The sequence below is a fragment of the Mesoplodon mirus genome, assembly GCF_964341445.2.
Source record: "Mesoplodon mirus genome assembly, chromosome: 16".
NCBI lineage: Eukaryota > Metazoa > Chordata > Mammalia > Artiodactyla > Ziphiidae > Mesoplodon > Mesoplodon mirus.
In genome coordinates this window covers 35,099,471-35,117,035 of record NC_138992.1, presented here as the reverse complement: position 1 = coordinate 35,117,035, position 17,565 = coordinate 35,099,471, and the positions used below count along the sequence as shown (strand labels likewise).

General features: G+C 40.2%; 1 protein-coding gene across 1 annotated transcript in view; it reads right to left on the bottom strand.

Annotated features, from left to right (window-relative positions):
* Window positions 1-11,954, bottom strand: part of RGS22 (regulator of G protein signaling 22) — a 161,174-nt gene extending 149,220 nt beyond the window's left edge. Inside the window, exons 1-2 of the mRNA XM_082600786.1 lie at window positions 11,869-11,954; window positions 11,335-11,363 (exon numbers count right to left, since the gene is read on the bottom strand). Of these exons, the coding sequence (XP_082456912.1) occupies window positions 11,335-11,363; window positions 11,869-11,893 (54 nt within the window). The 5' untranslated portion in view covers window positions 11,894-11,954. The remainder of the gene's footprint in view (window positions 1-11,334; window positions 11,364-11,868) is intronic.
* Between the last annotated feature and the right edge of the window lie 5,611 nt (window positions 11,955-17,565).

Sequence of the window (17,565 nt, the reverse complement as noted above, 5' to 3'; positions counted from 1 at the left end):
AAGTATACACATGAGAAGCAATAATGCAGAGTAAAGAGAGAAATGCATGAGGAAAGAGACGTTGGAAAGCAAAACATAGTAAAGGTAATCAGTTAGCTAATGGCACAACCAGAAAAATAATCCAAGTTTCCAACTTCCTTTTAAGCCATTCACACTTTAGCCAAAGTCATTCATCTAATTTCCAGTGCAGAATCCTAAACTGACACACTTTAGATTGGGAATGCTGTCATCAATCAGGAGATAGGTATAATTTTGGAAATAAGGTCTAAGCCTATCAGGATGGACCTATTTTTGCTTCTTCTTCCTAAAGTGCATATAAATTCTTTCTTTTCTCCTTTCTAAACAGGCCAGTCACTAGACCAGAGCCTCCCATCCGGTATAGCCATGACACATGGTGGTGTGCAGACAATGGAATTCAGTGGGTCAAGTGAAAGTGGACCTCTTCAGACCTCAAGGCTACCAGGCACAGTCAGGGATGGCTGGTGCTCCCAGGATGGTGACCTCTGGTTGTGAGCAAACTTGTTTGGGGCTCCTCAGATCCAACTCCTTTCCCTGGAGTCTGTGATTTATCAGCCACATCCCACACCCAGACACTGAGCATAGCCAAAGAGCTGCTCAAGCCCCTGGACATGGATTTATTAGCTAGCTGCAGAGCATACCACTGCACTATGAAGCTGCTGGAAGAGTTTCTGTTTGAGATGTCCAAGAAAACAGTTCACAGCCAAAAGGTGTTAACAGCTTGAAGGAAAGGGGGAGGGGAGACCCTGGAGGGATGATGGCCCCAAATCTGGCCTTCACATACAACAGGTATTTCTGTCTGCTGGCAACTGATGGATCCTTGTAGTAGTATACCAGCTAGATACAGGCAATCACTTGAAAAATATATGCATATACTGCAGTATAGAGTTTCATCATTATTTTGAAATAACTGAAACATTTTATTGACTTCTAAATTTGTTTTTCCTAAGAATTTTTAACATTATATTTGTCATGAAAAGAGGGAGTACTGTTAAATTTAAAATTTAATTTCAACTCCCGCAGTTTTTAATGGTTGTAAAAGAGTCTAAAAAATGTTAATACCTATTAGGAGATACAGTTTCTCACTAAGAGAGACTATACAAGAATATTAAAAGATCAACACTGAAAGTCTTGATTAGAAATTACATACAGTCATCTCAAGCATAAAACCTAATATTAAAAAGTTATGAACCTCAGGGGACTGCCCTGGTGATCCAGTGGTTAAGAATCTGTCTTCCAATGCAGGGGACGTGGGTTCGATCCCTGGTCAGGGAATTAAGATCCCACATGCTGAGGGGCAACTAAGCCCGTGTACCACAACTAGAGAGCCCCACGTGCCACAACGACAGAGCCCAAGCAGTCTGGAGCCCATGTGCCACAACTACTGAGCCCACACCCTCTGGAGCCCACATGCCACAACTAGAGAGAAGCCCATGCACCACAACTAGAGAGAGGCCTGCGTGCTGCAACAAAGACCCCGTGCACCACAACAAAGAGCCCATGTGCCAAAACGAAATGATCCCACATGCTGCAACTAAGACCTGATGCAGCCAAAAATAAATTAATTAATTAATATATTTTTTAAAAAGTTATGTGCATCAAAAAAGGAAATTAAGAAAATAATTCATTTCAGTAGCAGAGAAAACAATAACAATCAAGGAGGCAAAGACTTGTACCTGAACTAAAAAACGGCTGAAAGAAATTAGAGAAGATATAAATAAATGGAAAGACATGCCATGTTCATGGACTGAAAGACCATATTGCTAAGATGATAATACTACCCAAAGCAATCTACAGATTTAATACACTCTCCATCAAAATCCCAATGCCTTTTTTTTTTTTTACAGAAATGAAAAACCCATCCTAAAATTCACAATGAATTTCAAGGGACTGCAAACATCCAAAATAATATTGAAAAAGAACAAAAACTGAAGGATTCATATATCCTGATTTCAATACTTACTACAAAATTACAGTTATCAAAATAAAGTGGTACTGGCATAAAGACAGACATACAGACCACTGGAATAGAAAAGAGTCCAGAAATAAATCCTCTCATATATGGTCAAATAATTTTCAACAAGGGTGCCATGACAATTCAGTGGAGAAAGGACATTCTTTTCAACAAATGGTGCTAGGAAAACTGGATAACCACATGCCAAAGAATGAAGTTGGACCTTTCCCTTATACCATATACAAAAGTTAACTCAAAATGGATCAAAGACCTAAACGTAAGGGCTAAAACTATAAAATACTTAGAAGAAAACATAAGGATAAACCTTCATGACCTTGGATTTGGCAATGGATTCTTAAATATGACATCTAAAGCATGAGCAATAAATAAATAAATAAATAAATGGGACTTCATGAAAATTAAAAACTTTTGAATCAAAGGACTCTACTTGGAAAGTAAAAAGACAAACTACAGAATGTGAGAAAATATTTGCAAATCATATAGCTGATAAGGGTTTAATATCCAGAATATATAAAGAACTAAGCTAGAAAAAAATTAAAAACCCCCAATTTTTTAACGGGCAAAGGACTTGAATAGACATTTTTGCAAAGAAGATATACAAATGGTCAATAAGCACATGAAAAGATACTCAGCAACAATAGCAACAAACGAATGCAAATCAAAACCACAACAAGATATCACTTCACATCTACTAGGATGGCTACGATTTTTTTTAAAAAATAAAAATAACAAGTGCTGGTGAGAATGTGGAGAAATTGGAACCCTTGTGCATTGCTGACAGGAATGTGAAATGGTACAGCCACCACTCCTCAAAAAGTTAAACATATGATTACCATATAATCCAGCAATCTACTTCTGGGTATAAGAAGAACTGAAAGCAGGGTCTCATACAGATACTTGTACACCTGTGTTCCTAGCACCATTACTCACAACAGCCAAAAGGTGGAAATAACCCAATTGTCCACTGATGTGTGAAGGGATAAACAAAATATGGTATGTATATATAATGGAATATTATTCAGCCTTAAAAAGGAATGAAATTCTGATACATGCAATGACATGGATGATCCTTGAAAATGTCAGGCTAAATGACATAAGCCATACACAGAAGGACAAATATTGTATTAATCCACTTATATGAGTTACCTAGACTAGGCAAATCCATAAAGACAGAAAGTAGAATAATGGTAACTGGAGGCTAAAGGAGGGGTAATGGGAAGTTATTGTTTAAAGGGTACAGAGTTTCAGTTTGGGATGTTGAAAAAGTTCTAGAGATGGATAGTGGTGATGGTTGCACAATGTGAATGTGCTTAATGCCACTGAAATCATACACTTAAAAATGGTTAAAATGTTAAGTTTAATTTTACGTATATTTTACCACAATAAAAAAGTATGTACATGCCAGAATCATGCAACAACATGGAGCATCTCAAAAACATTATGCTGAGCAAAAGTAATTTTACCCAAAAGAAAACTAACTGTATGATTCCATTTATATGAATTTGAATCTATAATCCAATGGTGAAAAACTAGGACAGTGGTCTTTGGGGGAATGGAGGAAGAATCAACTGGAAGGAGGCATGAAAGAACTTTCTAAGATTATGGAAATGTTCTATATTTGATGGAGGTTTGGATTACACAGGTGTATACATTTGTCAAAATTTGTCAAATGGGACTCAAAAGTTTTCCATTTCCCTGTGCATAAATTTTACCTCAACATAAGAACCATAAACTAATATTGAACACTAGTTTATGATATAAAATGCTGAAATATTTAGGGGTGATCTGTATCATATCAATGTCTGCAGCTTATACTCTGAAATGCATAAAAAAATAAAATGGATTGATGGACAAATGGTGTGATGGACAGAAGGACAGAAACATGAAAAAGCAAATGTAGCAAAATGCTAATAACTGTGAAACCTTGGTGATGAGTATATAGGTATTCACCATACAGTTCTTTTAACTCTCCTATATTTTTAAACTTTTTTCATTAAAAAAATGTTGGGATGGGGGGACTTATGTACAAGGAAACAATATCATGTTTCTCTGAACCTATGGACAGCCTTCTTAGCCTCCTGTGTACTAAATGACAGATCCCAAAACATTATCATCACATCTAGAATCAGTCCCTGGTTATCTGACGACCTTCTGACCACTACCCTGCGATCCCATGCACTAATGGTCAGACCCCTGGGACCTCTGCTTCACCCTTCTGCCCATAACATGCCAAACCTCATCTTCCTACCTCTCCTTATCACCATTACAGTATAGATCAATCTTCCTAACAACACTACAATCAATACAAGAGTTCCACCTGTCTCCCAGTCCCCCATCCTTTTCTAACACAAAAAAAATGGCTTATGATGAATGCAGTTTGGTTCCTGCCCAGCTGTCTAGCCTCATCTCATACTACCATGCTCCAGTCATAGCAATTTTTTTAATAGTTCTGCACCTTGGCGCATGCTGATTATTCTACTTGGAAAATCTTTTCTCCTCTTATTTACCCATCTATCCTTTTTTCTTCTCCAAAAGAAGAGAAGAAATGTGATGTTTCCCATATGATATGTTTCTCCTATCATAACTTTTAATACTTCAGACTATAATTGTGTGTTTAGATATCTCACTCTCTGGACTGTGAATTTCTGGAGGAAAAAGACTGTTTCTTACTCACTTTGAAAATTCCCAATGCTAAAAGAATCTGAAAAAGAATATATATGTACAACTGAATCACTTTGCTGTACTCCTGAAACTGACATGTCATTGTAAATAAACTATACTTCAATAAAAAAAATCCCAATGTTTCAGATAGATGCTTACACTCTTGTTGAGTGAACGCTTGAATGATTATACTGAGGACATGAAACCTAAAGAGACTGAAAACCTAAGAAAGACTCTAATAAAGCAACATCAATAAAATAAAAAGCAGAGATGTTGCCAAAAAAGAAAAACAAAAAGAGAATACAAGGGGAAACAAACTTCACAAAGTGGCTTCTTCAAAGTATATCTTGCATAGATCCAAGGCACTCTGGAAACTTAAGAGCCAAAAGTCCATTTATCAGATCCGCATGGGATCACAAAATTGTATATTGTATTATGAATATAGTTTATGAAGGAAGGAGAAAATAAGAGTGGCTCAAGCAATGAAGAACAAAAGTATGGATCTCCTTTTATACCAAGGGTTATCATCACATATTGCAATCAGCATCTACCCAGCGGTACTTTTCCATTTGGTTTCTGTTCTCACGCTCTCTCCTGGAGGAAATTCTCAAAGGCCTGGAGAAGGTAAAGGAAGCTCTCAATTCCCTTTTTATCCAATCACACTGTCTAATTATACCTACTTGGCTTCAGTCAATTCATTTGGCGAAATACCCTAAGGCTTTCTCCCTGTACAAAAGTTCTCACAATCTGATATCCTAATTTAAAAGAGTATCTCACACTCTTTATCACCTTTTCTCCCATGCCACACCTTACCTACAGATAGAAAGCTTCTCTAAATGTGCTTTTGGTTCAAACCTCAAAATTCACACTTAAATATAAACTGTGTGTCCTCATTAAAGGCCACCTCGCCAATCAGAAGGTATACAACTTTCGGGAATAGTGACAGACAGTGTGTGTCCCCAGTAGTGCCTAATACAATGAGAAGTGCAGGGCTTCCCTGGTGGCACAGTGGTTGAGAGTCCACCTGCCGATGCAGGGGACATGGGTTCATGCTCTGGTCCGGGAAGATCCCACATGCCGCGGAGCAGCTGGGCCCATGAGCCGTGGCCGCTGAGCCAGCGTGTCTTGGAGCCTGTGCTCCACAACGGGAGAGGCCACAACAGTGAGAGGCCCGCGTACCGCAAAAAAAAATAAATAAATAAAAAATGAGAAGTGCAAGTTGTTGCTTAAAAATATACTTGCTGACTATCATATTGATGGAACTTCTAACACACTGTCTGCAGTTCCAAAAAGCATTAGAGAATTTGATTCCAACCACAGAACTGGACTCCACAGAGATGGAAGGATTCCAAACTGCCTACACTTTCCAAAGGACCTCTAGGACCAGTCTCAGTTTCTAAATGACTTGTTGGAAACACTTCTCGCACCTCGCTCTGCCCCCTCTTAGAAGAAAGTGAGCAGGGAAGCAGGATGGTACCTCCATCCACCTGCCCCTGCCCTCCACCACTTCCACATAACGCCACCTAGCGTGTCAACCGAGTGTGCCCTCACAGTTCATTCAACCAACTGATGTGCAGTCAGCCGTATTTACAATCTGAAAAGACAAATACCAATTGGTCATTAATGTTCATATAATTGGACAGTCTTGCTCATGAGGACTGGAACATATGGATTTTTTTGCATATTACATTAGAATAATGAGAATATCCTCATGCTTGGGAAATGCTCTGCGTTTATAATAAATTCATTCACCCTATACAAATAACAGAATATGAATTTAAACAGACTAAAGATTAACTAAAAATAAATACTATTTTTAACAAGTAAAATACAGAAAATACTGCTTGAAACTACAGTCTCAATTTTATGGTATAAATAAAGAGCATCTGTTTTTAAAAAAAAACTCTTTTTTTTTTTTTCTTTTTGCGGTATGCGGGCCTCTCACTGTTGTGGTCTCTCCCGTTGCGGAGCACAGGCTCCGGACGCGCAGGCCCAGCGGCCATGGCTCACGGGCTCAGCCGCTCCGCGGCATATGGGATCCTCCCAGACCGGGGCACGAACCCGTATCCCCTGCATCGGCAGGCGGACTCCCAACCACCGCGCCACCAGGGAGGCCCAAAAAACTCTTTTTTTAAATGGCATCTGCTTTTAAAGTTGAAACTGTGAGTTTCATATATCAGAAATCCTTCAACAAAATAGATCATTATACTACAAAATTTTTACTCTACAAAGACTTTTTTTTTGTTTTGTTTTGCGGTACGCGGGCCTCTCACTGTTGTGGCCTCTCCCGCTGCGGAGCACAGGCTCTGGACGCGTAGGCTCAGCGGCCATGGCTCACGGGCCTAGCCGCTCCGCGGCATGTGGGATCTTCCCGGACCGGGGCATGAACCCGTGTCCCGTGCACCGGCAGGCGGACTCTCAACCACTGCACCACCAGGGAAGCCCTACAAAGACTAATTTTGAAGCATGACATATCTATCTGCATAATTTCAATTTTTAAGGCACAATAAAAAAAATATCATTTTGAATTTAAAGAGTCAAGTACTTAAGTCTTTAACACTAATTTATTTTCTATTTTAAAGTGAAAAAGAATTTTAGGGGTCACTCTAAAATTTAAACTTTTCTCAATGTATACCTAACACATAATCAAATCTCAATGTATCATAAAGCGGTCTGAACTCTACTATTCTTGCTATGACATTTATATTTCAATTTTTATGGAATATGAAGAGTATGGGACTGAGGGAAGTAATGAAGAGAAGCATTCACTTCATCACTTTTATTATTTGAATTATTTACAGGAATGTATTTATACATTGCTTATGTAATTAAAAATATACCCCCAAAGGAACTAATGAGAAAACTGAATATGTAAGTTTTTTTGTATGTATTTTCCCTGAGAAAATTGTCAAAGACCAAAGTTAATAAAGACACTAAAATAGAAAAAATGTTACTTAAAAATGCTAAAGTAGAAACTATAGAATATATATCAAATGAAGCTTTGCAAAAAATTGATAAGTGAAGCAATTACACTAATTTATCAAGCATCTAATAGCATATTCTGGGAATTGTGCTATTAACTATAGGGAATATTAAGATGTACTGAGTCACAACACTAGCCCTCCAGGAGTTCACAATTTTGTTAAGAAATTGCAAAATTTACAAACAAAAAGGTATACAAGGCAATGTGTCCCTGACAACAAATGATTTATTCTAAAGTTATTCTCTCATTTGAAGACGTAGGGTTAAAATATTTTGCAGACATACTTAATAGCACTGTAATTTTTAGATCACTGGTTGAGAAAATGAAATAAGCAAAAAGTGCCTATGACTATGGAAGCACTTTATATTAGAATAGGACTCTGCTGCCAGTAATGGAAAACCAAGATAACACTATTTAAATAACACAAAAGTTTATTTCTCTCATATAATTATAAGCAGTTCAGAACTGGCAATACTGGCTTCCCAACGTATCAGGAACCCAGGCTCCTTTGATCTTGTGACTCTGCCATCCTCAAGATGCCACTTCTATCTCAGGATCCAAGATGATTGCTTCAGCTCCAGGATCACATCCTCATTTCAGCCAGCAGGAAACAAGACGAAGGGCATGTTCTCTCCCTTTACATTTATCTGAGTATTACAGTTAGAATGACACAGGTTCTAATTGTGGCCTGACCAGTTACTAGCTGTGTGACCCAAGGGTTAGTTATTTAATCTCTGTAAACATCAGCTTTTCAGAAGTATGACACAACACTTCTGCTTACATTCCATTGTAAGCAGAATTTGGTTACATTTAGCTGCAAGGGAGGCTAGAAAATGTTGTAATTATTTTGGAGAGTAATATGTCTGGTATGTATTATGGAATATGGTAGAATGGATTTTGGGAAACCAGAGATCTCTGCCACACAATTTCTTCTAAAAATATTAATGAGAAAAAAATACTTTTATACTTTTGAAAAACAGAGATAAATATTATATGCAAGACATATGAATTAATTAATCTATAGATAATGCTTGGTGAGCATATGAATTTGAGGATCTGGTCACAAACTGGTCACAACTGAAAGCTGCACAGGGCTCAAAGGCAATCTGGATGATTTTAGGTTGGAAAGGTTTCATGGAGGAGATGAACTGAACCTTGAAGCATGTGCAAGACTGTGAAATGGATGGGGAAGGGCAACTGAGACAAAGCTCAACAGCAAAGGCAACGAAGCAAGCAGGGCCGTTTGGCTGGAGCAGAGGGCATGCGGAAGTACTTTATAAACCTAAAATGGTATGATCACATAGAAAGTATTGGAAGGTAAGGTTTAAAGAAGGCTGAAACGTTGTAGAAAAGATTTTGAATGCTAAAGGGAGGCTTCTGACATTGTGGCTCTGCCAGTTACTAGATGTGTGGCCCCAAGCCAAGTTACTTAGCCTCTGTGAACACTGACTTCCTCATCTGTGAAATGTGGGTGTTAATAACCACCTAATAGAGTTGTTTTGAGGTTAAATATTAACATGCAGCCAGCATTCAGTAAATAGTAGGATTAATAAAGCTCTGAGTAATTGAGTAACATGGTAATTTTTTAAAGAGTTAACAGCAATCTGATAGCCAAGGTAGGACTGATGAGAGAAGGAAAAATATAAAGGCAGAGCAAAGCCATAGCAAGTAATCCAGCATAGCTGACGCACAGGAGTCTGCTCTTTAAGCCTTAGGCAAAGGAAAATTGAAGCTAGCAGAGGGAATACTGGAGGCAGTGATATCTGGGAGGACTACTGCCAAAGTCCATGCTCAGGGATGAGGGCCTGCATCAGACAGCGCTGAGGATGGAGAAAAAGATCTGGCTATGAAAGGAACCTGCTAAATGACTGAAGGTGGGAGGTGAAGAAAAGGGAAGAAAGGTTCTGATGTGGGTGACTGAATGGTCAGTGGCATCATTAACCAAAATAAGAAAAAGAGGAAGAAAGATAGAATGGGGTGGGGTGATTAATTCAGTTTAGACTACTGAAGTGATGCAGGAACATCCAGATGATATAGGTGTCCAATAACCCAATAGATACAGAGTTCTAGCATCATAAGAGGTGTGTGGGCTGGAGATGTGTAGATTTGGGAGTCCTGTGAAATAAGAGTAGCTGAAGCCAGAGGCGAAAAGGAGTCCTCCCAGAGAATCCTGAAGAAGGTCAACACTTTCATGGGTACGGAAGAAAGAGAAGCCAGAAAGAGGGACATAAAAATGAGAGATGGGAGAACTGGGAGACAATGGTACAAAGAAACCAAGAGAAAGTGTAGTGGCTAATAGAATCTTCAAGATGTTATGAGTTCCCATAAGCTGGGAAAAGACCTGGAGAGGTTAGCAGACAGCTCAAAGGGTAATGTCACTGGGTGCTTGTCAGAGGGTTTGTGCTGGAGTTGTATGGGAAAGGGTTATCTCCAGAAATGCTTACCTACCTCCTGCTGATGTGAAGAACAGTTCAGGAAGCAGATTAAAGAAATATGCCACGGGCTTCCCTGGTGGCACAGTGGTTGAGAGTCCGCCTGCCGATGCAGGGGACACGGGTTCGTGCCCCGGTCCGGGAAGATCCCACATGCCGCAGAGCGGCTGGGCCCACGTGAGCCATGGCCGCTGAGCCTGCGCGTCCGGAGCCTGTGCTCCGCAACGGGAGAGGCCACAACAGTGAGAGGCCCGAGTACCGCAAATAAATAAATAAATAAATAAATAAATATGCCACTACACAGAGTGATGTCAAGGCAACAGGAAGATGGTTGGAGTTTCTGACACACTCTTTGTGCCTCTATTTTGGTCTCCCTCTCTCAGTGGTGGACCAAAGGTCTGGAAGGGTGAAAGTGGAAAGTACTAGCAAATGAAGCTAGCAGAGAGCCTCCATTGTCATAGCCCCTACTAGACTGTGAACTTTTGGAGACTTATCCTCAGCATCTAGCACTGCACTGTGAATATAGAGGCACTCACGTTTGTTGAATAAAAAGTCAAAAGCAAATAAGATAATTGACCAACAAGAGAAATAAGTGCTGTAGGACATAAGCAAATAATCTAGAGAAGTGGTTAGAACTGCTGGAATCAAGCCTTAGTAGGAATGAGGCTCTGCTGCCTTCTAGCTAATGTATAACCTTGGGCAAGTTCCTTAAACACACTGCGGGAACCACAGCAGAGCCCACCACCCTAGATATAGCACTCACTTAAATGACAACAATTACAATGTACTTGGCCAAGTACTTATTATTACTCAACTCTCCAGAAGTCTGACCTGAGAACATATTTGGCACATTTTTAAAGGAATTATAACTGTAAATAGACCACTTATTATCAATGAATGCCACCTACTAATGTTTACTGTAACCAGGAACTGCACAGCCCCATCACAATAAAACCATGGAGATGAAGTCTACCTCTCATGGAGTCATTAACAAATGCAGCAAAATTAAATGAGGCCATTTATATAAAAGAACTTTAACAATGAATAGCATCCACCATAAACATCGGTTGGCCCCTTCTTAAAAATGTACCTGTAAAAAATAAGCAATTCTTGTACTCAGCGCCCTTGTTATGAAACGGAAGCCTCTAATATACTCATTTGGCAAAAGAAGAAAAGAAACAGCTTTTTTTTTAATGATCTATGGTTTGCTATTTAAAAAAAAAAAAGCCAAGAAAAGAAAAAGTAGCCCTCTAAATTGTACTTACAAATCCTTCTTCTGTAATAGTTGGTGGCTCTGAAACAAGATAAAATATTACATTATCTCACTCAAATCTGATTTCCTTTTAAAGTAAATGAAATAATTTGAGATAGCACTTAGCCCTGCTTTAAACGTGGGCAAGCTCAGTAAAATCTTGGCCCTCTGTTCATTTTCTGCACATGGACTGAATTTTAAGTTGGAATTCAAGGTGGAAGTGGGGAGGAAAGGCCTCTGGAATTCAGCTTGGTCACTAATTGACTGTGACCCTGGAGTTAACCTTAATAGACGGAGGCCTCCATTACTCCCGCTGCAAAACGGAGAATTAAGCAAGATAAAATAGGACGGGGCCAACGAAGCACAGGGAAAAGGGTGAGGGGTTAAATTCCTTACAAAATGCGGTGAGAGAACTCTGGAGCCAGTGCTACGGGACGCGCGGGCAGAAAAGGAAACCCAGAGGCGGTGCGCAGTGGGGCCGCCCCGCGGGCGAGAGCAGCGGCCCGCGCGCCTCGGCCCCGACTCCGACCCCGGCCGCCCCACCTACCGGCGGTGAGCCGCCTCTCGGTCATGCCGCCGCCGCTGCCCGCGCCCCCGGCACGCGTGCGGGCCGTCAGGCCCCAGTAACCGATGCCAACGCGGGACGGCGCGCGGCCCCGGACTGCGCCGGCCGCTGTGGCCCCGCCCGGCCCGTGTTGCTATGGAGCTGAGACAACGCGGGCGCCGAGCAGCGGGCAGTCACGCGCTTTTCGGGCCCTCCCGGACCGAGGAAGGTACGCCGTCTGTCCCAGCCCGTCCTCCTTCGGGCCAGAGGCCGGCTCCGCCGCCAACGGCTGCGGGACGACGCGCGCCCAAACCCCGGCGCGGCCACCGCTAGGGCCCTGGAGACGCGTCGCCCTTAGAGCCCGAACTAGCTGGGGTCTCGTTCCTGTGGTGACTGCGGCTCAGGCCTGTGCTCCCCGCACAAGCTCCCGCACAAGCTCCGCCCACACCGTCCACAGTAAGGAAAGACCGGCTCCGAGCGGGTGCGGGGACGGAGGGCTCTCTGGCTAGTCCTGGGAAGACAAGGAAGGAAGGGAAGAGTTTTCTAGATACCGAAGGAGGGCGAGTACTCGCCACACACAGCTCTTGAGCGCGTTCAGTTCTATGAATGCCTGTATAAAAAGTTAAATATTCACGTGCTTTAGGAACCAGATTTTCCTCACACTTTTCCTCCAATCGGTTAGGGCAGCCAAATTCTCAAGATAGCTAAGATTTTTAAATTACCGAAGGAATCATGAAGAGGGGATAATATACTGAGGTTGCCCATAGTGTATGTTCCCGGAAAAGTTATGATAGAGGAGTTTAAGTGAAGAGTGAAATTTGAAAAAAGAAAAATACCTCTAATTAGAAAAAAGTGAGCGTTTCTAGCAACGTCGTGGCTAACTCAGAGTTCCAGCCCAGACCTCTCCCCCTGAACCTGAGAACCCTAAATCCAATTTCTACCCGTGGTAGCTCTTCCTGGATGCTTCCAAATCAAAATGTCCAAAGGGACATTCACATTTTTTCCCATTTCTTATTTTCGAATTTCGTCTTCTTACATAAATCCCATATTCAGTAAGCGATACCTTCTTCCACCAAGTGACTCAAGCCAGAAACACCATATTCACTCAAGCACTAGGTCCTGCCAATTCTACCTTAAAGTATTTCTGGCATCTGGAATCTTCTCTCCTTTCCCACTAACAACCAGAGTCCTAGCACAGGCTGCCATTTGGACTGTTGTAAAAAACTTCCTAACTTGTCTCTCGGCCGTTGCTTCCAGTGAAGTTCCCCTTAAGTCCATTCTCTATGCTGAAAGCAAAATTATCCAAATGCAGATCTGACCTACTTGAAACCCTCAGTGGCTCCACATTTGCCTCCTAGGGCCTGCAGGTGTGTGAGTGCTTAAGCAAACAAGGAGTAAGACAAGGGGTGCTGGTACTGAAAGAAACCGTAACACCTGCTTAGTTATATTTATTTCCTCTTCAGCAGTACATAGGCAAAGACAAAAAAATAAAGCAATAAACCACTACCTTGGCCAAACAGAATCAGCGGGCCAAATGAAGTCAAGGGAGACTAGTGAGGAGAACAGGAAGGGATGCGTAAGGGAACTAATCAACAATGGCTTTGTCGGCCCTCGTAAGGACTCTGGCTTTCGTGCTGAGTGAAACACGAACTATAGGAGTTTGAACAAAGAAGTACCACGATTTTACCTTTATTTGACAATGATCACTCTGGGTGCTGTATAGCGAATGCAGATGGGCCAGGTAGTAGCAGGCAAGAGCAGGTGGCTCAGAGCAGGGTAGTAGCAGGTTTGAGTAACAGGTTTGAGATGGACTCAAATTCTGCATATATTTAAAGGTAGGGCCAAGATGATTCCCTGACAAAGTGGATGTTGGAATGAAAGTAGTTGAGAATAATTCCAAGGTTTTTGCCATGAGCAGCCGGGAGGATGGAGTTGCAATCATTGGAGATGGAGAAAGCTGTGAGAGGAACACAGGTAGGAAAGAGGTTAAGAAGCCTATTAGCCATCCAAAGCAAAGATTTTGAGTTTGCAGTTGATATAGAAGCCTGGAATTTGGGAGATATAAATTTGAGAGTTGACATACAAATGGGCTTTTCAGGCATTTGCTTGCACCGTTTTTCTGTCAACAGGGAAGCCCCTCTGGTCTTTATTAGGCTAAATTTTCTCATTCTTCAATACTCAGCTTGGGTGTCATCTCCAGAATACCTTCATGTGAGCTCCTTTCATTGACCTCTCCCTCTTGCTCCTATGTAGTTAGTACAAACTCATGTCTTAAAGGGATACCCTCTACTCTCAGTGCCACTCACCAGACAGTAAACTCCTGGGGGTGAAGGAGATTCATGTTCTTTTAACAATCCCCCACCCAGCACCCACTACTGAGTGCCACTGCTCAGTACATATTTGTTGAAACATCTCTCCATTGCAGTCATTCTGCCCTGCTCACAGACAAGATATGTTAATTCCTGTCTTGGGTAGCCATACTGATGAGAAGTCAATAATTTGTTTTCACATTAAGTGTGGCTAACGCTTATTGCACATGCTGTGGGCCTCTAACAATAACCATAACCATGGGAGATTGATATTATCCTCAACGATTTGAGAAACTGAGACTTGGACTTATAAAATTTGCTCAAAGACAAGCAAAGCCCGAAAGTGTTGAAACCACCAACTGATCCAGGCCCGTCTCATCCAAAGCCTTTGCTCTAACAACCAGGCTAGGCAGCTTTGCTCGCTAAAAATAATCTCATTAGAGATTTAGAAAAACAGCATAAGAATCATAAAGGCAGTTACTTGAGCCCAAATGCTTAGATAAGAAGCTATTCTAATGTTTTGATGATTTTTTTTGGTAACAGTTTTATTGAGATGGAATTTACACATCATAAAATTCACCTATTTAAACTGTATGATTCAGTGGTTTTTACTATATTCAGAGTTGTGCAACCATCACCACAATCAATTTTAGAACATTTTCATCACCTCAAAGAAACCTCATACTCTTAGCTGTCACCCCTATTATCCCGTCCCCACCCAAACCCTGTGCACCCACTAATCTACCTTCTGTCTCTATATATTTGCCTATTCTGGACATTTCATATAAATGGAATCACACCACATGTTGGTCTTTGTGACTGGTTTCTTTCACTTAGCATAATGTTTTTAAGATTCATCCATGTTGCGGCATGAATCAGTTCTTCATTCCTTTTTGTTGCTAAATAATATGCAATTGTATGGCTATGCCATAGTTTGTCCATTCATCAGTTGATAGTCATTTGGATTATTCTACTTTTTAGCTATTAAGAATAATGCTGCTATGAGCGTTTGTGTACAGGTTTTTGTGTGGACATGTTTTCATTTCTCTTGGATGTATATATACCTAGGAGTGGAATTGCTAGGTAATGTGGTAATTCTATGTTTGTTTGGCAACCCTGTTTAATTTTTAAGGAACTACAAGACTATTTTCCAAATTGGCTGTACCATCTTATATTACCACCAGCAGTGGATGAGGGTTCTGATTTTACCACAGCTTCACTCACACTTGTTATCATCTGTCTTTTTGATTCTAGCCATCCTACTGGGTGTGAAGTGGTATCTTTTTGTGGTTTTGATTTGTATTTCCCTGATGACTGTGTTTTACTTACTTTTAACACATTTTATTATGTTTCTGCTCCCCAGACTAGCTAGTATTTCCAAAAAGGCCTTTTTTTTTTACTACTAGTCTATACCATTGTTGAAAACCTAGGCAGTTCAAAACCACAAGTTTGTAATAAGACCTATATCTACATAAATGGAATTAAGTTTTTGTTTATTCTCTTCTGATTCTGGACATATTATTAGAGAATTTGAAGGATGTATTTGGGATAGACTTACTAAAACATAGACTTTGTAGTACACCTAAAGTCAATTGGGGGGAATCTTGGAGAGCATCTCAGACAGTCCCCCTGCAAAATAGCTAAAACTGTGATGCAACTGCGGAACAGGACAGAAGTGATATCATGTAAAGGTGCTGTAGACAAAGAAAAATGATCAGGTCTCCAAATATGAATCCTAAACCAAAAGTCACAAGGGCTGATCTGAATTGCAAGGATTAATTTGCATTAGGGCTACTCTTTGTAGCCTGCTTAGGGTGAGAATCTACAGGGATTTATCCAACGATTCTCACAGGTACTGCTGGAGAGACTGGAGTGTATGTGTATATATCTCCTTAACAATCAAGAGCAGATTTTTCAGGCATCCTACCTGTTTAGTGATTTAAACATATTGGTCCTTCCTTGGGTTTGGTGTGGTAGGGTCAAACTTAAGACTAGTTCCAAACCTTTCTAAATGTGAACAGGAATAGCATCAATGGGATGAAATTCATATTACCATTGTGATTTTAATTTTTGATAGTAATGGGATATTTAATAGAAAGTCTGACTGTACAAATGGACAATGTCCAGACCATATATGACAACAGAACTTTAATAACCTCTGTAGCAACCAGCCTGGGAAGCCAAGCCACAACTTCTGCAGCAATAAGCCCCAAATGGTCAGGACTTCATCAATAACTGCCAGTTTCTCTCATTTTTGCCCTCACTTCCAACTCAGGACCAATCAGAGAAAACCAAATATGCTTCCCTAACTAGTAACATAGGATGCCTGTTGGATTCTAGATAGCCCACTTCCAGGTTCCCCTGTTAACAAACTCCAATCAGAGCATACCTGAAGTTCTCCCTTTTTTTCACTATACAGCTTTCCCACTCTCTTGCCTGCCTTTGAGCCACTGCCACATGCAAATGATGGTGGCTGACTCCTTTGCTAAAACAAGCTCTGAATAAATAGCCTTTGCTTGTTCTCATTTGGGTTGTTTTCACTTATTTCCACATAGCTAAACTATATCCTTAATTTTTACATGAATCATTTTTATTCATGAATAAATGAATCAAAATGACAGGATAATGCAGTAGAATGTTTTTCCTAGGAGCTGGATGGCAACTCAACATCTGATGATATACAATACCACCCCCCATTCCCAATCCTTAAAATAACTGCAGTTGTGGCAGTTATAACATTTACATATTGTTTCTTTACATTTTCTTTTTGATAATCACTGATTCTTTCCTTTTTGTGAAATTACATATCAATACTGGATAACAACTACATACACTCCGTATCACATTTAACTAGAAAACAGCATTCTTTTTTTAATTTTCTCATTTAACAGTTCATAATTTTTTGAAGAAGGAACATAATTAATTTAATACATTCATTAGGCAATTTCTTAACTTATTCAAGATAACTACCCTCTGGACCTGCTGGTTTAGATTTATTCTAATTGTCAATATATTCCATTACATTACTTTGTTTCTTTCACAAACTGATGAGATAATTCAATTTTTTAATGCTTCCCTAAAGTTTTAAAAATCTAATATTGCTCTAGGGTTTTGTAATTTTTACAAATAGAGAATACATTATTTTTTTCTTTTTCTCCTCCTTTTTTTTCTCCCCTCCTCTACTTTTTTTAAAAAATGAATTTGAGCTCTAAGGGATTTTTTGACCTGTGTGGGGCTCTCCTGCAGGCCCAGCACCTAGAACAAAACCTGCCATGATATAGTAAATGCTCAATAAATATCTGTTAAATTAGTGATTTATATTTAATGAAGAAATAAAGATTTTATTATTGGAAGTTATAAAATAAAACAACAATAAGATACCACTACAGAC